This window comes from Rhinopithecus roxellana, chromosome 6, assembly GCF_007565055.1.
Source record: "Rhinopithecus roxellana isolate Shanxi Qingling chromosome 6, ASM756505v1, whole genome shotgun sequence".
NCBI lineage: Eukaryota > Metazoa > Chordata > Mammalia > Primates > Cercopithecidae > Rhinopithecus > Rhinopithecus roxellana.
In genome coordinates, this window is record NC_044554.1 from 86,172,534 (window position 1) to 86,197,499 (window position 24,966).

Consider the following 24,966-nt stretch of genomic DNA (forward strand, 5'->3'; position numbering starts at 1 on the left):
ATGAGTCATAAAGCAGTTAAAAATGCCCTGTTGATTCTTACCACAAATATCCAGTTTCCTGAACACTGACTAATTTAATTTCACCACCTTCTGGAGGAAAGAAATTAAACACTCAGAAAGGAATTCTTATGTATTTGCTGTTTTGGTAAGTCAATGAGGAGATATTATTAAACTGAAATAAATGAGATCACTGAATAAAATTAAATCCCACTTAATAAATGATGGAATGATCACCCCAGAATCCATACCTTCTGACGAAAGTCACTCACTGGTGACAAGGAGGACTGCTGTCACCTCTAACAGACACTATGTAAAACCATACAGTACGGTTCCTCTACGCACTCTCCTGGAGCAAAGGAGGATGTCTACTCTTCCATGAGGGAACAGGTCTGTGTGCTCTCTCGCTTTAATGGTGAAGCCAGATAGTACAACCTCTGGTAAACGCAAGACCAACAGACTCTGGCTTAAATATTACCAAACAAGCCAAAACATTGCTCTTTTAAAATTCATCATCAACAACAAAATAAAACAGGAAGCCCAAGAAGTCTAGACAGACAACTCCAAAACATCTCACACTATTTATGACCACCCAAACACGAGTGAAGGCCCATGAGCCAGTGGCAGAGGTGGGTGGAGGTGTCTGGGTTTACCAGCTCCAGATTTCCATGCTTCCATCAAGGGTCTGACCTACCCAGGTGTGGAACCCATAGCACGTTGGGCAAACTGCTCTTGGGGCTCCCCCGGCCCAATGCTGAGCAGCTGCAGGGTGGGTGCCAACCCAGGTGGGGGTATTAACAAGCCTGGGCAGGACCAGGGAGGTGAGACCGACCCTGCACTGCTCCTGTAGAAGCACCTGGGCAGGACCCCAGACCCAGAAGAGGAAGCAGAGCCTGGGCAGGGTGAGGAGGTTGAATCCAGGGCAGGTGAAGGACAGCAAGGCAGGAAGGAACAAGTGGGTTGTTGGATGGCGATGTCCCAGCACGTGGATCTCCGATCAGAAGTAGCTCCCTTTGCGCTGGTGTAAGTCTCCCCCAGCTGGAGGATCACAGGTTTGCAACTCAGCTATTCCCGCCAACCCAGATGACTCAAGCAAGCCCCATGGGTACCTTTAGCAAACTCGGCACAGCACTCAGGAAGAACCTGGCCAATGCAGGGTCACAAAGCCAGGGTGCAGTCATCGTGGAAGAACTTGGTAAGCCTGCCTGGGGCTGCTGCATGCTCTGGGATCCCCAGGGAGAAGACGCAAGGCAGCTGGGGAAGACCTCCTTGTCCTTCTAGATAGAGTAATGGCTGCTTTCTTTTTGGCACATGCCTGTCAAGTCCTAGACCACCAACTACTCCATCCTGCTTCCTCTCAGATAGCTCTTCACTCTGTCACCATCATGCTAAGCTCACGAGAGCAGGGCCCACTTTGCGGCCAACCTCTTAGTCTCAGGGTCTGGCAAAAGCCCCGGCCGTTGTAGGGGCTCAAGTTGAGTGAAGGGAGAGAGCTCAGAGGGAGGTGGCATTGGAGGAATCTCGTGCTGCTGAATAGGACGCTGAGGGCTCTTCTCTACCCATGACTGCTCCCATGCAGAATTTTCCCTCCCCTCCTTCCTTTCATTAAGTCCTGTGGCCTGCAGCCTTTGCAGGGCACTGAGCTTGTGTCTTACATGTCTAGAAAGGAGCCACACCAGAGCTGCAGGTGGAATTCAGACCCGTGAGGGCCCATTAAATGCTGCAGTGAGACCACTGCCACTCTCCCGCCCTGTCCCAGCATGCGGGCCAGGGGGCTCAGCATAATGTGAGGAGCGCCAGGTCCACGTCATGGCAGTTGCTTGCTCTCAGACCTGGGGTCTCTGGACACCAGCATCTGATCTCTCTTATCGCATTACAGAGCTACCAAGGAGTCACTTAAAAAGGAGAGAGGCAGGGCCGGGCGCGATGGCTCACGCCTGTAATCCCAGCACTTTGGGAGGTCGAGGTGGGCGGATCATGAGGTCAGGAGATCGAGACCATCCTGGCTAACACAGTGAAACCCCATCTCTACTAAAAATACAAAAAATTAGCCGAGTGTGGTGGTGGGCGCCTGTAGTCCCAGCTACTCAGGAGGTTGAGACAGGAGAATGGCGTGAACCCGGGAGGCGGAGCTTGCAGTGGGCCGAGATTGCACCACTGTATTCCAGCCTGGGGGACAGAGCGAGACTCCGTCTCAAGATAAATAAATAAATAAATGAGAGAGGCAGAAGAAAGGTACTAATGCCTGTGTGGGAATTTCAGAAGGCTTTGGCTTCAAAGCTTGGGCAAGAATGATTTTTCCTTTCTCATGGAAGTTTAAATATCTCTACTTTTTCCTCCCCTGTTCCTTTCCTCATGAATCTGCTATTTAATAGTGAACAAAATGACATGAATGAGGACGTTTCCAATCACCTCATTATCCCATTACCTTCCATAGATTTCGTTATGCTTTCTTCTTTTTCTGTGTTAACTGAGTTCTTATCCGTGAGTGAAGCTACTTTATGTATCGGGTCCACTTTGTCAATTTTTCTACTACTTCAGAATCCTTGACTAGACCTTGGTCTCAGCATTACTTCCTCTGACTTGAATGAAGGGAATAAGAACACTAGATTTTTCTTTTCCTCAAGCAAGGGGCAAGGAATGGAGCCAGAGCTCTTTGCCCAGCACCAACCCCCATCGTGATCCTAGATCCAAAGCCGTGAAAAGTGGCTGGAGGTTGTCTAGCACTTGCTACCCACTGCGTCGGGAAAACACACTTTTCATGAGATCAGAAGTCAACACCAAGTACAGATAAAGAAACGTCCTTTCAAGCAAGTCGAAAAAAAAAAAAAAAAAAAAGAACAAAGAACAAGGACTTTCTACAAGTAGTTCTGAGTGAGAAACATCCTTCCTGCTGTTATTTCTGTGGGCTTGAGGACATTAGTGACACAGATACCAATGCCACGTTCTCATGGGGAACTAGCTCTGATCCCAAGAAAAACACCAGCAGGCAAAATTCCCTGGTTTCCTTGTTCTGCTTACAAATTTGGACAATCCCTGGGGGTGGAGGCCAGTTTTCTTGCCAAAGGCTGAGAGAGCCAGATAATATTTTCATGGTCTTATTTTAGAATGGGTAGCTCTGTAAACAACCTCAGTGACAAAACCCACAGACAGCTTGTCTGGATCCTTTTTTGAAGCAGAAGGTCATCGGCGAGGTAGACATCCCAGATGCACTTTAGACATGTGACAAAGTGCACAAGCCCAGCCAGTGCTGGCTCCCAGATGAGGGACACTTACCTCACCTTCTAAGTTTTGATAGTGCCATAATGCAGCCTGCTCCGGGGGCCTGAGGTCAGAACGGGACCCATACTTGGGAGCCAGCGGGTAATGGAAGAAAGGTCTATCTCTCAAGAGGGCAGACCTGGCATGGCACGTGACAGGCAGATTTGCAGAGAAAGGGATGACTGGTCTGTCCCACTTGAGAACAGCAAAGGTAGAGAAGTGAGAGCAAGTAGGGAGAAGAGATGATTCAAGTAGAAGGGCAAAATAACTTCTAAACAACATGCATGTAGCAGAAGGAAGTCAAGGTCCCGGGAAGCCGATCAGCATAGTGGCTGCAATCACAGGCTCCGATCCTGAGGCTGGGTCACACTCAGCCACACCATCAGGTCCCAGCCACACTCAGCTCAGCTGCTTATAGGGGCCTCCCTTCCCTCAACTGTGGAACAGAGGGAATATGCGTACTTAATTCATATGGGATGGCATGAGGAGGAAATGAACATACAAATAAACAAAAAGTAAACATATCCACCACTTACAACAAGGCCCGGCACACAGAAATCCCTCACTCCATAAACATCAGATGCTGCGGTTCTAATGATCACCTCCACCCCTAGGGGTGTTCCTCCAGAGGCTGCAGCCCGTCCCGGCTCACAGCCCTGCCAACTGGTGGGGAGGAACTTGCAATCCTTTTCTCTGGCGGTTTCTCTGCTAAGCTGACTTGCTAGCTGTTTGACCTTGGACACATGACTGAAACTCTCTGTGCCTCAGTTTCCTCACATGGGGACAATGGTTGTGTCCTATCTACTTCATGGATCTACTTTAAATAGAAACTACAAGTTCAAAAAGGGGGCTATTGCCCTGTGGGTCCAGTGGAAACTTTTCTGCTTTCAGCAGATCATATTCAAATCAGGACTACAAGACAGAAACTCTTCAACTCCCATGTACGGACATCCAGCTGTCCGGGTAAGCCCAGCATTTTCACATCTATTATTGAGCCAGTGGTGAAACTTTTTCAAAGAACTAAGATTCATCTTTAAACATCAATCATTGTTATTACTTGCCATTTTTATGAGACTTTTTCTAAAATATACAGATACATGGAGTTTAGATCAATAATGAAAAGAGGTTTAATTGGTTCACGATTCTGCAGCCTGCACAGGAAGCATGGTGCGGGCATGTGCTCGGTTTCTGGGGAGGACTTAGGAGCTTACAATCATGCCGGAAGGCAAAGCAGGAACTGCAGGAGTGGGAGTAAGAGGAAGAGAAGCCACGCACTTTTAAACAACCAGATCTCGTGAGAACTCACTATTGTGAGGACAGCAGCAAGTCACGAGGGATCTACCCATAAGATCCAATCACCTCCCACCATGCCCTGCCTCCAAAACTGGGGATTACAATTCCACATGAGATTTGGAGAGGACAACATCCAAACTGTATCAGTCTCATTGGACCACAAGAAAAGAACGGAGAGAGAAGATCCCAGGACTTCCCGCCCTTCTTCCCAAAGTAATAATCTGGCACATCTGTGCAGATCCCAATATTCTGGCACATCCCTAAGCCTGGGCTCCAGCCAGAGGCACACTCACCTGCTTTGCGGCGGCCTGGCTCGGAGGTAAAGAACCCGGCGTGAGCACAGGGGGGCTCCCAGGGCCACAGAGTTCAGGAAAAGGATTGGGGATGGCCGGCAGAGACGAGGTTCTAAATTGCTGGTCTTCCTCCTGAAGGCGCCTGGAAGGCAGGGATAAGTGCCTGTTAAAAGCTGTCATTCTCCACATGACCCACAGTCTTACCACTGTGGTGATACACCCAGAGAGCGGAACACAGCGCTTCTAGGAGTCACTGGCATGTCCACGTTCACAGTGGCATCCTTCACAATAGTCAACAAGCAAAGGCAACCCAAGGATCTGCAGATGGACGAATGGATGAAAAAATGTGGCATATCCATACCATGGACCACTACTAGGCCATGAAAAAGGAAGCACATTCTGACACAGGCTACAACAGGACGAACCCTGAAGACATTATGCAGAGTCAAACATGCCAGTCACAAAACCAGAGACACTGTGTGATTTCACACAGTGAGGTAGGTAGCATATTCAAACCCATAGAAAGTAGAATGGTGGCTGCAAGGGACTAAGGGGAGGGGAATGGGGAGTTGCTATTTATTGGGGACAGAGTTTCAGTTTCACAAGATGAGAAAGTTCTGGAGATTGTACAACCATTGTGAGTGTGCATTACTACTACTGAATCATACCCTGAAAAAACAGTTAATATGGTAAATTTTATGTTACATGTATTTTACTAAAACGAAAACTTTAAAAAATTGTAAGTTGTCGTTCTCAGACCCAAAGGGTATCTGGTATCAATTCTCTTCTTCATTAGGCATCCCGGGGGGACGGGGGTGCAGAGGTTCTGTTGTCCTGGGTGCGTGCTCATCTCAGGCGGCACTCAGTGCCTGACATAGCATCAGCTCCAAATACCTCATCCGTTTGATCAGTGAATACCTAATGTGTGAAAGGTTTTCTGCACAGGAGCGTTTTCATGAGGACAAGTGTTTGTCAATGTCCTTGAAATGAGCATTAATCTAATCAAACAAAAATACAAGAAAAGGCTTTGTGTGTTCTCACCTGAATTATGCAATGGATGCTTATTTATATAAAAAGGTTGTTGATACTGAATTAATTCCAAATTATAGCTTCACATAGCTGTCCTCCCAAAGCCTGTGTCCACATTAGAAACACACCTTAGAAACACATGCTGAATCCACGCACCACCTCTACTTTTCTGGCACTTCTCCAGGGGCATCTGTTCCCTCCTCAGAAAAATGCACAACCCACTTGTCATACAACTATGCAACACACGCACAGTATGACGAATCAGAAGCAACTGTGAACAGCAGAGAAATCAAGTTCAAAGTCAAAGCAAATGCCAAGTGCCCGGCGCCTCCCCTCTGTAGAGTAACTTCTGGCCCACACCTCCAGGGCACTCCTGGGCACACAGCCTCCTCCACCCTTCCTGAGGCCACTGCGGCCCTGTCCACAGCCTCCTACCTTCAAGGAGAGGGGAGCAAACCTCACATTATCTTCACTCAGCATTTCCAATCCCTCCCCATGTTTAAACACACCTCAGAAACCCCCTTTACAGGCTGTGTCTTCAAGTAATTTTTTTTTTTTACCATTTTTACGATTTCACAAAATCAACAATCCGTTAGCTTTCCTGGGAGATTTGCCACTACAGAAACACACTTTGTGACCACTTTACTTTTTCTCTTTTACCAACTTTCCCTATTTTTAAAGGAAGATCCCGCTAGCTATCCCACATAGACCAGAAAATGATGCATGGATTTAAAATTATGAGAACTCACATGGCATGAAGGGAATCAGTGCTGTGAAATACAGGAAAGCCGTTCCTATAATGGTTTGATGACATGCCAGAAAGTTTATTTTTACTGCGAACAAATCCCACTCTTCCCATAACAGCCTCAGCCTTGGCAAGGCATCCAACTGAAAGGTCTGGCTGTTGTCGTACAGGAGGAGATGGATAAAAGGGGTGGCCAGTGTCACTTTCAGGACATTCCAGTCCACGGCTTCCAGCCAGTGACTTCACCCCGAAGAGATAATCTGATGTTTCAGTGTCCACAAAAGCTTATCTCTTTATTGGGTTGTTTTGAGCATTTTAAAAAGTCCTGTGTTGACTTTAAAGTGGCTCAGAGACATCGCCTAAGGCAAGACTAAGGGACATCACCCAAAGACAAAAAATCACCACGAAAGAGGCTCACAATAGAAGGGACAGTGACTATGGAGAGGGGTGCTGAGATTTAGGGATGTCAGTGATGATGACAGGAACTGCAGAGCTGGTGTGGTGAGGTGCGGGTCCTTCTGCTCTGTGCCTGTGCCCTGGCCCACTTGCGTTTGTCTAGAACACATGTGTGGCCCTTGCACTCTCAAAAGCCTGGGTTGCTTCTCCATACAGGATTGGCTCACCCGTCGGCTCTCCTGTGTGTGAGGCCTTCTTGCCCTTTCCAAGCGTCTCCTCTGCCCATACCCTGCCTGCACCCCAGCTCCCTTTGGGTTGCATGGCAGCCCCTGGGAAGTTCCTCTGCAGCGTGCACCATGTTCCGTGCTCCCCGGTACCCAGCAGCATGCTCCGTAGCCACTTCCCACCTGCTGCAGTGGGCCAAGTTACCGCCCCGCTGTGCCTCGGTTTCCTCACCTGGGAAGCGAGGGTAACCCACACCACCTCCCTCCGAGGACACTGATAACAAAGGAGGAGCTCATCAGCATCTGTACACAGTAAGCGCTCAGCAAATGGCCTCACTTCACAAAATAAATCTTTGGTGATTCTAGATTGATAACCACTTTTTTTTTTAATCCACCTGAAAGTGAGAAACAAAACTACTTATCTGAGAGGACACCAGTGAGAAGAGTCTGGGCCCAAGGAATAGTGCCTGTGACCCTGTAGGGAGAGGACTTTGCCACAGAGCAAGACTGCCCCTCCACCCCAGGGACTTAGCGCAGGCAGCCCTGGGGAACATATGGGCAAGTTCAGCCAGAACTCGAGGTTCAACTTCAGTAGTTGCTGGGCAACTACTCCAGCAGGGAGGTAGGCCTTCTGGCTTTCCAGCCCACCCTCGGGCACCTTCGCCATGCGACTGCAACTCTATATTCCCAGGCTCTCCCCAAGGCTACTGTGATGCTCCCAAGAGAAAAACAGCTCTCCCACTAGACTTAACTAAGTACAAGAGCTAAGTACAAGGGGTCATCTTTCAAAGAACGAAGTCGAACAAACCCTGGGACAGGCATCATTCAGCATCAATGAATATGACAAAAAGTGAGAAGTCGGAGGGGAAGCCGGGGTGGGAAGCTGGCAAAGCAGCTGACCACAGGCGCCAGGGCCACTGCACCCTCTCCCCTCCGTAAGAAACAGCGGCCACCTGGAGCAAGGTGATTATCTGGGCTGCGGAAGACCGAAGATGTCAGACCACAAAGAAAACTCTCAGAAGTTTCTAGAAGCAAGGAAGATCCCTGGAAATGAACGGAGCTCCCCGGAAGACGGGGTGCTGAGACAGGAGGCACCAGAACCCCATCCTGACAGAGGCCAATGAGGGCAAGGGGCAGTCCCAGCAGAGATGGCTGTACATCCTTCACGAAGGCCCAGAGAGGCAGGCAGGGTCCCACAGAGCCCCACGCCATCCCCGCCATGGACTGCAGCAGGGCAGACAGGCCGATCCTTGAGGGCTGCCCCTGGCTCTCAGCTTGACTCTACAAAGATCTTCATTCAGAATGTCTAAGGTGCTCTCAGCATCTTCTCCTTCAACATGACCGTTCTCTAGACACCCTCCTCCCAGGCACTCGAGACAAAATCCAAGTCACCCTCCACATACTCTCTGTCTCCTCACAGCCCTGGCAAAATTCAAGTGCTGGCAAAACACAGCTGCTCCTCCTCGGCAACGTGCTCAAATCCCCTTTCTTCATCCTCGGGCAGCACACAATCATCTTCCATTCGGGGGCTCCTGAAACCGCTTCCAAACCGGCCATGCTGTGCCAACCCTGCTGCCCTCTACCACTGCCCCCATGACCCCTGGCAGCCAGAATGCTGGTGTCAAAACTCAAATCCAGCCCCTTCACACACCTGTCCAGAACTCTTTCCCACGTGGCTCCTGAAAAAGGCACACAAAGTGTTTCAGCACTGGCCTCCATCTGTATCATCTCTTCTGCTTATAAAACCTCTGCCTCCATCTATCTGAGCTCCTACCACCCTTTGACATCTGTTCAGAGATCCCATCTCCCAGGAACCTCCTTCAATGTCCCCAGCATGTTCCTCCCTCCAGCCTCCCTGTTTCCACAGAGATGTGCCTACCCATGAATTAGCAGAGGAATGTGGCCAAATGCAACTCCAAGGGAGGTCTGGGGTTATACGACAAGCTCCAGGGGGTGCTGTAGCTGCTAGCCTCCCAACCCTACTCTGGGTAGTGAGGGCTTGGGGCATGCAATCAGTTCCATGGCTGTTCTTTCAATCTTCCCAGAGATTTTTCCTCTGGTGGTTTTCCTGCATATCTCTCTACCTAGCACAGTGCCTTGCACATAGCAGGCACTCAATAAAAGGTACTGGAATTGAACCGGCTACAAAATTCAACCCAAGCACGGCACACCACACAACACTCAGTGTATCCGTTATCCCATCAAAGGAATGTATGTGCCTCTTGGTTTTGCAAGGCCAACACTGTTCCCCCCAAGACCATTTAATTCACAGAGAGAGATGTCCCTGTCGACAGCTCTCACCCTTGGAGAAGGCTCTGCCCGCGAGGCCTGGACCTACCTGACAGCAAGGATGTGCACAGGCTGGGAGCGCTGTACCCTCTGCCTCGGGGACACCTGTGGCTGGACGGACCGAGGGCCTGAAGCCCGAGGTTGGCTGCGGGCATGCTGGCCATTCTGCAGGAGGGGCACCGTGTCTGACTGCATGCTGCAGGCTGAGTACAGGCTCTCCAGGGATGCATTCATATCGTTCACCAGGGCTTCCAGGTCCACATCATCCTCTGCACAGAAAAAGGCAAGAGCAAAAAAGAAACTTCAGCAGTGGAGAGCAATCAAACCCAAATGTACATCTTGGTGATCATGTTCCAAACCTCAATCCTATTTTTCAAATGTTACGTAAGGGGTAGTGGGGCAACACTGAGAGAAGTATGACTGTATGGAAGCATGCATATTACATGTATTCATCATGATTGACGTTGCGAGGCAATTGCAATTCAATCATTAGAGCTGGGCTGCATTTCTACCTGTCTCAAGGCAGAAGCCATTTGGAGCATCTGCTCAGTTCCCTTCAGTACCCCATTCTCTCCTCCCCACCCACTCCGGTAGGCCACACACAGCCATAGCTGCATAGCACCACCCCACTGGCCTGGACTCAGCTGACTGAATCACAGGTGCCTCCCAAGATCAGGACTCTCTCCTCTCTGGGATTCCAGAAGTGAAACAAGAGACAGAAACAGAGCAGCACCCAACACTGACACTGGTTCCAGCCCAGAAAGGTTAAGTAGGAGCTAAAACTGTGACAGAGGTTTATGTGTGGCTGCTACTACAACACATGCCTGTGGGCTTCGGGTGCCCACCCATCCTCTTGATTGGCCAGAGTGCAGAAGGAAGCCCATCTTCACATCTTCTCTCTCTGCATGGGGCATGGTGCCGGGTTTTAGCTAAACACTAGACTAGACTAGATGCTGTGAAGGTATTTTTTAGATGCAATTAACATTTAAACCACAGACTTTGAGTAAAGCAGATTGTTCTTCCTCATGTGAGAGGGCCTCAGCCCATCACCTGAAGACCTGAATAGAAGAAAAAGCCCGGCCTCCAAGGGGAAAGATGGAATTTCGCCTCCAGACCTGAACTGCAACCCTTCCCTGGACGTCCGGCCTGCCAACGTGCCCTGCAGATTTTGGACTTGCTAGCCTCCACAGTGTCATGAGCCAATTCCTAAAATACATATGTCTCTCTCTGTATATAGCCTATTTAATGGGTCGCAGCCCTATCTCTGTTTCTCTGGAGAAGCAGACTTAACACACACGGGCTCAGGGTCACAGACAGCAAGACCCTCTTCCTACCAAAGGCTACAGCGTTTGGTTGGTAGGAAGGAAAGCAGAGACTGGCACTTGCAAACTTGCTCACCCTGGCCTGCTCCTATTGGCTCTGGGCGCAGGGCCTAGGACATGGGCTTCCTATTTCTTAAAAGTCCTCAACTCTAACATGAGCTTAGCAATAGTGTCCACCCCACAGGGGGGTTGTAAGGACTAAGTTAGTTATTATCTGCTTTATAACAGAGCTTGGCACACAGTAAACAGGAAGATGTTATTTATTAGCCCTATTTCATCTATTTCTTACAAAATAACAAAAAGTGGTCGTTATTAACCTGGCTTAACAGCTGAGGAAACAGGCCTGGAAGAATTAAATCACCTGCCCAAGGTCACATAAACAGTATTGAAAACAAGCTTTGCAACCCTCATTCTCCCCTACCAGGTGTGTGTTCCTCACAGAAGCTCCAGAGGGGCACTCTGCCCTCTGGCTCGGAAGGCTTTTATTTTAAAGGACTCCCCTCATCTCCCAAGGTTAAAGGGCATAACAAGACAAGACATAAGGAAACCAAATGACAAAAGGAGGGAGGGAGGTCCTGGGCAGCCACAGTAGTGCAGAGGATATGCAGGGGGCAGGGTCACCCCGGGGGTAGAGCTTCGGCTTCTGGGGTGAGTGGGACGGTAGGATCAGGGTTTAGCCAGATCACGCTCAAGATCCTGGTGAAGACAGACAGACAGAAGGGAGGGGTGAGGACAGAAGGGAGGCTGCTGAAATGGCAGCGATGAGACCACTGAGGCCTGGCCAGCACAGCTCCTACTGGAAGAACAGAGGCCACATTCAACCCAGGCCCAGGGGAGAGGGCAGGGGCTGGGGAGCAGCAGGCTGGAAGAGGAAGGGTGCCTTAGAAAGATGGGTCAGATGGATCCAAAGATGTGGACTGGGTGAAATCAGCAGCTGAGACTCAGCAAGCAGGGCCCTGTGTGCCCAGGATCTGTGTGGAAGGAGGGAAGAAGAGAGATGTTGCCATAGTTCGGGTTGTGAGTGGTCAAATATTAATCCTGGCCAGATATTAAAAGGACAAAGTGCTGAATCAATAATTAATAATTACTGCATAATCAATAATTAATGACAAGGGAGAACACTCAGAGTCAGCAGGCGAACTCTTGCTCATAGTTCTGGGGAGGTGGGCGGGGTGGGGGGCAGAGTTGGTTGGCAAAAAATCAGGACCCCTGGAGGGGTAGGCATGTACCTGCCTGAGCTCCCCGAGGTCCCGAAGGCTTGTGTTGTGGCCTTAGGCAGAGGAGAGTCTCTCTGTGAACTGCTGGAGCGAAAACTACTGTCCAGAGAACTCTGCCTGCCAAAGACGAGACCTCAGTTCTGTATTTATTGAGACTGCTGCATTCATTTTGAGGAAAAGTTCTAGTAGAGACCACGGATTTGGGGCTTCAGGAAAGTTCTAGAACGTATGTATCCTGCGCCCACTCATCTCCTACACTCCTATTTAGCTGACAGGGAATAGTTGCTTAATTGAAGCTCTGCAAAACAATGAGCATGAGTGCCACTCTTAACTTACCATATTAACAGCTCAATATTTCTATCTCAATGGGCCATCTAAAAGTCAATACTGGCTAAAACACAAAGTTCACTGTAAGTATAGTCGGTCTTGGGTGATGCAGGAGGTTGGTCTCAATGCCGCACACATGCAAACATGTCTACACACGTGCACACACATGCACGTGTGCTGTGGGGCCACGCTGCCAATTCAATGCCAGGCTTTTATCCTGCTTTGGACATAAAACAGTGGTACAGTTCTCACTCTGGGACTGCTCTCTTCTAGGAAAATAACATGTTTTCATTCCCTCTGGGGAATTTTCATGTGCAGTTATTTCTCTCTATGCATTCCCAACAGCCCCTGGCTGTGCTCCCCAGGCAGGCAGCCCCCCGGGTCTCCCATCCTTTTTCTGCTAAGCCTTCTCTCAGTCAACCAGATCATTCCTGGGTCACATCTCTGCAATCAGATCAAATGTAAAGTACTTCTGTCATTATTCAAAGTAAATACAAGGTAATAGATGCCAAAATATAAATGCAACACATGTCCTCAAAATGCTTTTACTCTCCTCTGAGGTGGATTATTTGTACAACTATTTTTTACTTCAATACATTCAATCCTGAATCTTTTCAACAAAGCCAGGTCAGTCTGATAACTCAATAGGTTATAATCTTCATAAACTGAATCCAACCACTCTATCTGGATGTTTCAAACCTTCATACTTTCCAGAGCCATTAGAGCAAAAATAAAACTTTTTAGAAAATTTAAAATGCCTACTTTAGAAACAACCGTTAAATGTCCTGTGGGGTTCACTAGCATTTTATCTGTTTAGATAATAAAATCACTTATGGTTCTCAGACTTACAAGCTTCACTAAATTCTAATGAAGAGCGACAGTTAAATCTTCCAAACAGGGGTTTTAAGTCTGATTCAAAAGAAGACACTTTTTCATATTCTACACCAATTTTTTTTAAATTACTACATTAAGATACAACTGAAATCACACTGAGTTCTTGTAAGTATCCCTATGGCGTCTATTCTGTCAGCTAGTCCACCTCAGTAAGGACTCTGTGTGCCACCTCTGTGCATGTGGCCAACTGCAAAATTCTTGTCCAGTCCCACGAATCGAAGTGGATCAATAATCACCCATTTGTGAAAGGCCTTCTGCCATGTAACAGAAGTGGGAGAATCAAGTAAACAAATGCTTCTCGCAGTGAATATTCAGATTGTCTCTTTAATGTTAACCTGATGCCAAAATATTCTCCATGAGGCTGCCCCACTGGGAGGAATACTGAAAGGGGAAGGAAAAAAATAATTTTATATATAAAATTTCACTTCACACAGATTTATAAGAATGTATTTTCTGCACAAATATAGGTCAAACAACATGGCTGTCAATCAAGTTGTTAATAGTTATTTTCCTTCTTTAAGTAACCCAATCGAAAACTGGGTATCAACTTTGCCCAAATATTTGAGTAACTTGTCTGATCTCAAATTCACATCTCATCTAGTTTCACTGTCATTCGCAAACTGAGGTTGGTTTAGTTTTAAAATAGATATAAACTCAGGGAAACACATTTGCATTGGGCTTATAAATCATCACAAGTAAATGTCTTCCAAACAGCAGGCTAGGTGTGCTGACCAGGAAAAGGCAAGGAGGACAGAGAAACTCCTGGGGCAGAGGATTTAACTTCTAGCACCACCTTACCACCATCACCAATACATTTCTTAGTTTACAGCACCATCTAGTGTCTTCTTTACTTTGTTTACGAATTAAAGCTGACACTGGATTCACTTACTAAATGATTTGGCACCATAAGGACATGCTATTTGCACCACGTGTTTAGGATGTGTCCATTACGGTCCCTTCTTCACAGACCTACACAAGCATCCATCAGTGTGCAATGCCTTCAGAGCTTTCTTCTCTACCCCCTTCTCCTATTTTCATATGGAAGATATACCCTATTAGGTCATAAACAGCTGGGGTGGGTGTATATCATTAAGTCAAAGCAGATTCAGTCCCTAAGGAAAAAATAGATGGCACTTAATATGAAAAGTCTCTAACACATGTGCAAAAACCAAAGTCCTTACACATTTCTATCTAGAAAAGAAGTGAAGGTCAGGCTGCAAAAGTGTTTTCCACTAGACCATGTTCACTTGGCAAGCAATTTCTGTTAACTTCTAACCAATTAAAACTTTGTGCAAATATCACTTAACCTTCTACTGAAATATCTTTTTGCGCAACAATTCATCTTCTATTCTCATGTATTCTAGTCACATGCACTTAATTTTCCATATATAGAGTTTGGACATAAGTAAGTAGAATAAGAAAGTCGGGTATTATATGGTTAGAGTATTATTCTCTATCATATTTATGATATTTAAAGATACTCAGCAAACACAAAAGCAAACCACCTAACCACAACTCCAAATAAAAATACAAATGGAATCAATGCTTTATTTCACAGGTTCCTACACACAAGCAGGATTTGAGGCAGAAAATAAAATCCCTAGAATTAATCTGTCCAGCAAATGCATATAAATACCTTGTACCTAGAAAGAGCTACAGTCATAACTCTTGTCTTTCAGTGTTTACAAGAGAAACTGTCTTCTCCCAACCTTTGTCAAAAACAGCATCCTCTCCTCTCTACCTAGCTCACAAAAGACAAAGGTAACCACCATTTTCAGTCTCTAGTAATTGAGAAAACGCATGTCAACAAATCGATGAATTGAACAATTTGTAAGAATATATGTTTTTTGGTTTTTCATTATGAACAGACACATCTGCAAAAGAGTCGTGGCCTATGCTAATGGGCAGTGGCTGGGCTACAATCAGTGCTTTTGCCTATGGGGACTCAGCAGCCTCCACTCCGACTCCCAGGACCCACAGGCCACATGGGCAGAATCGCCATCCAAAGTATATTCAAAGTTCGTGATGACATAAAAAGGGACAAAAATAAACATATATCCTGGGCATAACATAGTTAGCCAAAGCTAAAATCACAAGGATCCTCTCAGTTTGCTGAGGCTACACTCACTTGTTCCCTGATTACTATTTACAGGTGGTTTCTTAATTATTTTTCTTAGAATTTTTCTTCTCCTAAGACAAATGCAGGCTAATGTATCCAGGAAGGCTACATCCATGTGTAATCCCATATCCCATTCCTTGAGGGTGGGTGCATTTTTTTCTGCTACCTTGAAACTCCATCCAGACCCTCCTCCAAGAAGATCCCAACATGACTTACAGATCCAGGGCCCTACTCAACAATTCTACAGGTAACACAAAATACGGAGACTACTGATTCTCTGCTTTCATAAAATCTGTCCTCTGGCCGGGCGCGGTGGCTCAAGCCTGTAATCCCAGCACTTTGGGAGGCCGAGACAGGCGGATCACGAGGTCAGGAGATCGAGACCATCCTGGCTAACACGGTGAAACCCCGTCTCTACTACAAAATACCAAAAAAAAAAAAAAAAAAAAAAACTAGCCGGGCGATTTGGCGGGCGCCTGTAAGTCCCAGCTACTCGGGAGGCTGAGGCAGGAGAATGGCGTGAACCTGGGAGGCGGAGCTTGCAGTGAGCTGAGATCCGGCCACTGCACTCCAGCCTGGGCGCGAGACTCCGTCTCAAAAAGAAAAAAATCTGTCCTCTGCTCTCCTTAAAGCTACATTTAAATATACACATTTTTTCTAAATAAAGCACTATCCCGCCCTTTGAGTGTTCAAGTATCTATGGCTGCTGTGCTATTTAGATTCAGAGCAATCAAGAAGCAACTTGAGAGCCAAATCCTAGAGTCTACAACCAAGAAGATGAGGCACAGCAAGCACAGCTCATGAGCTGCCCGGCAGGGTGCAGAAGGCTGGGAGACAAGAAAGGAGCCCCTCCATGGAGAAGCCGCCGGCTCTACCCCAAAGACGACCATCGGATATGCAGAAAGCCCTGAGCTGCATCCCTGGCCCTTTCGGACGTCAGGCAAGCTGCTCCAGTCTTCCGGCCTCCTCTTAGTTCCAACTCGAACAGCGATAGTGTTTATGGCTCCCAGGATGCGGCCTGACCTTGGGGCTCTCCAGACCCTTTCTTCTTTGTTTCCTTGAAAATGTGACTGTTAACGGTAGATAGAGAAAAATCTGTATTTTACAAATGAGCTGCTAAAATCCTATCTCCCTTGTGGAAGGAGAGAGGATTCTTACAATGCAACAACCAAGAAATGATTCTGATGCCAAAATAATCTGGTTTATGAGCCTCTTTCCTCTGTGTGCACACGGAGCCTGCCATGAAGCACTGAAAAGATTGCCTGGGCATGAGTGTATTTGAGTTTACAGGGCTCCTTCAAAACGCGAAAGTAAACATTTGACACGCTTTCTGCAAGTTTCCATTAACATTTTTCATGTTTCACAGGGGCTGCACGCTTGCCTTCCATGTGAGGTCTAACTTCCCCTTTTAAGTCATTTTGCCCTAGCCTTCCTGCTTCTGCGCCTGGTAGGAGTTTAATTTCACCAGCCAGGGGTGCCAAGCTAATAGAATTTCTGACTCTGGGTGTGTCAGTGCTGGGCGGAGGAGTCTCTGAGCCCCTGGCTGATGAATCCTGAGTATGTCAGGTGATCCTTAAAAGAGACAGAGCAGGGGACGGCGGGGGGCTTTGCTTTCCTTGACTGGAGGCAGCCCTGCCACCCACTCAACCCAATGTTTCTGTTGCCCCCCAGCAATGGCCACCTTGGGAACCAAGATACTGGGAAGGGACCTGAAGGGCATAAGGGAATATCCACAGACTCTTGAGAAGGGATTTTAGCTCACCCCAGAATGCCTGGAGCAGTTGGCTAAACAGAGCAATTTCAGGAGCCCCTAACTTCTTTGTCCAGGGTGTGGCGAGTCACTCCAGTGAGGAAGAGAGTTTGGTAGGTGGCAGCCTTTGCCTTTGCATCTCTTTGGGTAGATTGCTAGGCTTCCCTCATTTTGGCCTATACCTCTGCTGACCTTTTCCCCAGGCTCTGGGATTTAGGTGGGAAAAGTCATTAATGTGCCCTCAAGCAGGGTCAGAGCCATGATACCTGCTATTTGGTGTTTTTGGTTAAGTGTGTGAAAAGGCTTGGTAATAGTATCTGAAAATCAATGATCATGTCAGCTCAACATCACCCGAACAAAGGGATGACCCCCATTTTTGCTTTTTATCTTTCAGGACTTTACTATTTCCAGTTAAGCATTTGACAAGTTACAAACCAATATATATACTACTTTCTTTCTGTACTTTTTGGCTTGTCATTTTACAGCAGTGGTTTGAAAAGTTTTAAATCAGAAATGAGTATTTACACTTTGGAAAATATATTTGAATCTGAGAGGAAAGGTGGCCTAAGGAATGAGATTTCATGACAGAAAGTGGTTTTTATTAATTAGTAACTGTCAGCATATAGTTTCTGGTCCAATACAAAGGGGAAGGAAACATAAATCTGTTAAATCTCAATGCTCACACTGAAATGTTGCAATGGGGAAATTTGGGCTTATTCATATTCAATAATTAAATATCTTCAAAGCTTAGAAGAAAGAAATACAAATCTGTTTTTCTTTGTTCTATTTTTAAAAAGTAAAAGCAGGTGTATAGCCCCCAAAATTGAAAGTAGGGACTTGAAGAGGCAATTGTACACCCTTGTTCACAACAGTACTATTCATAGTAACCAAAAGGTGGAAACAGCACAAGTGGCCCTCAACAGATGAACAGATAAAGAAAATGTGGCACATCTACATACAATGGAATATCATTCAGCCACAAAAAAGGAAGCTGCCTCTGAAATGCACTAGAACTCAGAAGAACCTTAAGGACATAATAAACCAGTCACAAAAGGATAAACACTGTCTGATTCCGCTTATGACGTCCCTAGAGTAGTCAAATTCCTATAGATAGTGGAATAGTGGTGGCCAGGGGCTGGGGAAGGAAATTTATTTGACAGGCATGGAGTTTCATTTCTGCAAGATGAATAGAATTCTATGGATGGATGGTGGTGATGGTTGTGCAACAATGTGGAAGTTCTTAATGCCACTGAAGTGTGCATTTAAAAATGGTAAGGAAGGCTGGGAGTGGTGGTTCATGCCCGTAATCCCAGCACTTTGGGAGGCTGAGGCGGGTGGATCACCTGAGGTCATCAGGAGTTCAACACCAGCCTGACCAACATGGTGAAACCCTGTCTCTACTAAAAATACAAGTATTATCCCGGTGTGGTGGTGTGCACCTGTAGATCCCAGTTACTCAGGAGGCTGAGGCAGGAGGATCGCTTGAACCCGGGAGGCGGACACTGCAGTGAGCTGAGATCGCGCCCCTGCATTCCAGCCTGGGTGCCAGAGTGAGACTCCGTCTCAAAAAAATAAATAAAAAACAAAAAATAAAAAACAATGGTAAGGATGGTAAATTGTGTTAGGTGTATTTTACCACAATTAAAAATAATAATTAAAAAACAAAAGAGTTTTTAAATTGAATTGTTCCCAGGTTACCCTCCAGGTGATGCCAAGCAGACTGGCTTGCTAAAGGACCAGGACAAAGCTGGTCATTTCCTAAGTTACACTAAACATAGATTCCTCTTCCTAGAAAACTAAGAATTTTCAGTATAAATGTGTTTGCTTCCCCATTAATCCTGCAGACCACGGCAGGTGGGATTTTAAAAACTGTTTATCTTTAATGACACATGCAAAGTGCCACTGCCAGTGGAGGCTCATTAAATTAAACTTATAAAAATGTAGACAGTCTATCTCCTTTTACAGACAGCTGGACCAACAGCCCCTCACCCATTTCCCCAGGACAACTGGTGGCAAAGGCTAAAGTCTAGGGCAAACTTCAGAATCAAATGCAGATAGCCTGGCGGCCAGACAACTGCAACTCTATCATCACCAAAAAAAAAGTAAGATAATAATTAATCACTCTGTACTTTGGGTCCAGTGAGTTTTTTTTTTTTTTTTAAATTGCGGTTTAGGGAGTTGTACAGTAATTCTATTTAAAAAAAATAAGGAAAGCAATTCATCTTAGTGATTTCATCAAAGACCTGGCATCCAATGTTCAGTGAGCATCCCCTAGAAAAGCATGTAAAGTTTCCTCTTTCCTGGGTTTCCTCCTGCCACACTGTTGCAAGGAAGCACCTGGGCATTACTAAGATTACTGACGGGTCAGGCCCCTTTGTGACTGTCCTGGACTCTGCACCATAGAGCCTATACAACACAGGAAACAAATTTTCCACTACCAAAACATTATAGCCTGCCCAGCAAGAACCAAAAACCTAAGCTAAAACTGCATTTAATATGCACAGATTCAGCTAAGCAATTCTATCTGTACTACTCAAAAGACACTTCGGGAGTGACAGAGAAACATACCCACAAAATATCACTCAAAAAGAGCAAAGGATTAACTGCATCTTTCCCAAGTCTTCCTCAGCCATTTGATCTGTTTCCTCTCAGGCTTTTGATTTTAATTCCTAATTCTTCTATTACATCGCAAGTCACGGAGAAGCAGAAGTACAAGAAACTATATAAATAACTTGTCATTCTGGAAGGTTCTCATTTTCCATGAACCCTAAAAATATTAGCCCGAGAACACTGGAATTGAAGAGGGAAAATTCACGTTATGGTCCAAATTTCTGTCACTCACTAGCACTGTGCTCTCAGAAAGTCCATTTTTTAAAGGTAAATTAGACACTGGGGAATCTTTACCATTACATCCAATGTTAACACTCTATGATTCTGTGGATTTAACTCCATAAATTTAAAATCCATTCATTTACCCGATATTTTTCTTCATTCAACAAATATTTGCTGAGCACTAACTACATCACTTCAGGTATTGGAAATACAGATGTTAACAAAACAGACATAAATCCCTGCCACCTTGATGCAGTGACGTCTTAAGCAACGACCTTTGGAAAAGGATTTGCAAGGCTAAATATAACATAGCAAGGAAGGACAGGAAACTGTTTTTACTACTTCTGGAAAAATAATTCCCTCCACAAAGAAGCTAAAACCTGCTTCAGTTAAGCAGCAACTAAAGGAGAGACGAGGAGGTGGAAATATCCCATAGGAAAGAAAGAGTGGGCACCCAACGGCAAGGGGCACTAGAGCCCAAAGGAGGGATCCCAAGCCCCAGCGTTCTGCAAGAGAGGTGGGAAGTCAAGAGAAGTGCAGAGTCGAATACAGTGTGCGTCCTCAGACGAAGAGTTTCTTGGCAGAGTTCATGACGCTCCCAGTTTATAAAAGTATCCCAGAGGCCAGAAATTCTCCTAGGATGGTTATGCACACTGCTTGGCAGACAGAAGAGTTTTAAAATGAGATCTCTGTTTACAGGCAAGACAGTCAAGTAGAGGGCATTCAGCTCTAAAAAGAGCCTGAATTCTAAGGCATCAGGACGAGAAAAGTCATTCTAGGAGAACAGTACCAGGCAATTCCAAGAAATGGCAGTTCTCCAAAAACTGAAATGCCCAGGAGAGAGGAGCCGGTTTTCCAGAATGTGGATGGAAATGCAGCTTAACCAGAAAAACAGGACACTCCAGATGGGCCTGAAGGGGCAGATGATCTAGAGTTGTAACCCTCAAACCGCCAGATGCGTGGGGCCACCTAGGAACCTCTGCGGTGGGAAAACCAGTTCCTGAGATGCACCTGGCATTCTGATTCCCAGTCTCTGGGGGTGGGTTCAGAAAATGAACAGAGTTCCTGCTAGGGTCTGAATAGCTGTGTTCTCCCAAAATTCATGTGTTGAAATCCTAACCTCTACATGGAGGTATTAGGAGGTGGGGCCTTTGGGAGGTGACTGGGTTATGGGGGTAGAGCCCAAATGATGGAATTTGTGCCCTGATAAAGCCCTGGAGAGACCCTTCCCCATTCCACGATGTGAGGACACGGCAAGAAGACGCCATCTGTAACGCAGAGGGAGAGTCGTCACCAGCTGCCAGATCTGGGAGCACCTTGATCTTGGACTCCCCAGCCTCCAGAGCTGGGAGAAATACATTTCTGTTGTTTGTAAGCCATCCAGTTGATGGCATTTTCTTACAGCAACTCAAACAGACTAAGAGTTCCAAAATGAATGCTTATTATTTTTAAGGTAATTATTTTTGAGGTGCCTTTTGAATAGCACCCCAGGGAGAGGGGATGCTCCAGGTTTTGATGAACGAAGTGTGGAACAAGCACAGGGAGAGAGATTTCACAGTGGGGAGTCATGAGAGAGGAAGAGACTTGTGTTATGATTTTTACTGCTTCTCTCTATAGAACATTACATTATTAATGAGCATGACAAACAAAAGCCACCATTTTGTGAGCACCTGCAAGGCACCAGATCCTATGCCAGGCAATTCTCACAGTTCAAGCTATTCCCAGTCTTCCTACCAAGCCAGCCAAGCAGGCATTTTTACATATTTCAGGGGAAGAAACTGAGGCACCCAATAACTCAGCTACCAAGACACAGAGTGGAGAGTCTGCCTAACTCCAAAGTTGGACATACTGCCTCTTTACATTTTAATAATTGTCTTTAGTTTTTTCCTCACTAAATGTACGTTTTATTTTAATTTTTTATTTAGATACCTTTCTTTGTCAGTGAACTTGAGTTTCTAGAAGGTTGGAGCTGCCCTTGCCTCATGACCTTACCCTGAGTCTGGCACACACCAGGTGCTCAGTACATGGTAGTTGAGTAGGTGGGAAATAGACTCATCAGTTTCCATCAATCAAGCGGTAGAATTTTCCCGAAAGCCAGACAGCCAGGCAGAGTTCCCAAATTCTCTGGAGGCTGCTGTATCTCCAAACTTTTAGTTTCCTGGAAAAAGGCCCACAGGGTAACCCACCAGGTATATAAATGCCAGATTGTCTTATTCCAAAAATGGATAGCACGTGTCCAAAGAAGATTTGTTCCAGGCCTAGGAATCTATTGATAGGATACATTCCCCAGCAGTCAGGCCTTACCAAGTCTTACCTGACCATGCCAGGCCTCCCTGCTCCTCCGCAGACTGCAGGAGTGACACTCAACAAGCCCTCCGTTATGGCGAGCCTTCACACCTCTGCCTTGAATCCTCCCTTGCCCATCCCAGTAGTGTTTCTGTCCAGGAAATGCAGCAAATGCAACGCCTGCCCTGGGCTTCTCTGCTCTGGGAAACCCCCGCTGCCTCTTGCATGCATGCTTCCCACACAAGCCCAAGCCTTTCATGTCTCCACTCAACCCTGGATGCAGCTCCATGCATCTGCAGATCCTGCCGGAGGGAAGACATAATTTGGCATGTCACTACCTTCTTCTCTGCTTCTGCATGGTGTCTAGAAAGCAACAAATCTGCTGTCCTTCTAAGGAACAGCAGTTGCCCATGATATAAGGTCAGTCTCCCCCTTGGTACCTTGTCCTGCCAGCAGAGACCACAATGGAATATGAGAAGTTGGTGCTTGGTGGGATGCTAGGCGCTGCCCTGGGAAGATTTCTATTTCCAAATGGAAGGTGAAAACAAGATGTGTCTGATACATCATGTCCTTACTGCTCACATCTCCAAGGAGCACAGACACTTAGCACTCAACAAAGCCAAATTCAGTATTGTATTTCACAAGTATTCCTCGTCTGTTCTGCTCAACGCAGCGTATGCTGGTAAAAAAGAGTGATTCAGATTGAGAAACCGTGGAGGGGAGGGGGGAACAGTACAAGAATCTAGCACTATGCCAAATGTTCACATATGGCATCTAAGTAGCCTTATGCCAAACCATGAGCTAAATGCTATTAGCCGCATTTCACAAATGAGAAAACCAAGGTCAGCAAGGCTAAAACACACACTCAGCATCACACAGCCATGAGTAAAACTTGATTCCTCCTCTGGTTTAACTACAAATCCAACATCTTTCAGTTTTCCCAAAGATTTAAAAAACAAAAAACAACATGATCCCTGGGCTTAAGGAACACAAACTGCAAAGACAGACATGTATTTGATAATTTAATAAAGCAAAGTATGACAGGTCTGGGGGAGAAGTAAAACGCCACAGAGGATACCAAAGAGGAAGCAGCTGCTTTTAATTGGCACAGGGAGACAGGGAAGCATACAGGGAGAAGGTAGTGTCATCTCTGTCAGAATCAAAGAATGAGAGAAACTTAAACACACAAAAGAGGTTAAATCATTCCTGGCTAGGGGCTGCCCACAAAGGCAGGGGAGGGCAAAAATAAACTGCGGTTCCAGAAGAGCAAGCTGTCTATGCAGTTGGCCCAGGTGATGTGTGTATAGGAAGGACATGAGAAGATGCCAAAGGGTAGAGTGAGGACTCGCTCCTGGGCCACTGAATCCCACTCTCAGAGAAGACAATGGTGTTCCCAGACTGTTTAAAAAAAAAAAAAATCTGACAACCACACAGAATGGTCAGAAGGTACAGAAGCAGGCAGTGAGCAACAAGGGTAAGGGTCGGGGGTGGGAGGAGTGCGGCGGGGGGCAGAGGTGGAGCAGATGTTGAGTGAGACCTGCGTGAAACTGAACTGTCGGCAAGCACGTGAACAGGGAAAGATGGATTCCAGGTTACTGCAGAGTGCACCAAAAGCAGGGGTGGAGGTTATCAGGGGCTTCTGTGAGTCTGTGACAGGAAGTACTCCCAACCAAGGAGAGCTGGCCATGCACAGAGCCTGCTCCTGCTGGAGGGTGGAGGCCAGGAAGAGTCCAACCAGACAACTTGCCTTCATGTCTCTCCGAAACCACTCCCTGCTTCAAATACCCACAGTGGACTAGCCTCTGTAATGACAAGAGTCTAGAATCACTGGGAGTGCCCCGTCTGCTCCAAGGTGGGGAAACCATTTTGCCATGGTGCAGAAATTTAGCTGATCCCCCTATCAGTAGCTGGGGTACTGCAGGGAGTCCCCATTCAGGATGCTGAGTCCCCAAGAGGAAGCACTAGTTATGCAAAGGTACTCTCAGCCATTTGGCACACAAGCAGATTAGAAGCCTGCTGCAATTATTTTTCAGTGCGTTTAAAAATATATCCACAAAGATGGGAGGGTTAATGGCTGGGCACTAACTTCCTCTTGTCATTGCCCCCCTCATCCTTTGAACAACTCAGGACTATCGTGAAAGACTTTCTTGGTCAGGCTGAATCCAAAGTTGAAGGAGTTTAGGGGCCAGTCCATGCAGGTTGTAAGGGACAAAGGTGGGGGTAGGGAGACCACAAGGCAGGCTCCTGGCTCCAACACTTGGTGAGTCTCGGGGCGCCCTTGAACACCGAATGTTAAACACCACAGAAATGTCTGCTCCTCAGAGGGTCACTGTAAGGACTGACTACAAACGTGCACACAGTGTCTACCCATGGGTAAGAAACTAACATTTTTGAGGACCCCCTTAGAGATGGGATTAATTCATAGTGGGGAATATAATATTAGCCATGTTAACAAAAGTGATATTGGAAACCTTGCTAAATTGCTTCTGAAGGCAATACTAGTACATTCTGTAGCAAATGACAGAAGGTTTTCTGTTTTTTTTTTTTCCTTTTAACGTAACTGAAATTCTCTAGTTTGATACCTTCCTTTGGGGATAGAGTTTAAAATTGTATAAGAAAGACAGCTCATGGCAAAATAAGGAAGTATTCTATTTATCTGGAATAGCTAGAAGCTGCCTGATTAGTATTGGCT

At 46.4% G+C, this 24,966-nt stretch overlaps 1 protein-coding gene across 6 annotated transcripts in view; it reads right to left on the minus strand.

The window, feature by feature from the left end:
* The window catches only part of GRB10 (growth factor receptor bound protein 10), a 202,107-nt gene that overhangs the window by 71,143 nt on the left and 105,998 nt on the right, over positions 1-24,966 (minus strand). For all 6 annotated transcript variants that reach the window (XM_030932472.1, XM_030932473.1, XM_030932470.1 and 3 more), the window contains 2 exons: positions 9,577-9,796; positions 4,845-4,986 (listed from right to left, as the gene is read on the minus strand). In XM_030932472.1, coding sequence (XP_030788332.1) covers positions 4,845-4,986; positions 9,577-9,761 — 327 coding nt within the window. In that variant the 5' untranslated portion in view covers positions 9,762-9,796. The remainder of the gene's footprint in view (positions 1-4,844; positions 4,987-9,576; positions 9,797-24,966) is intronic.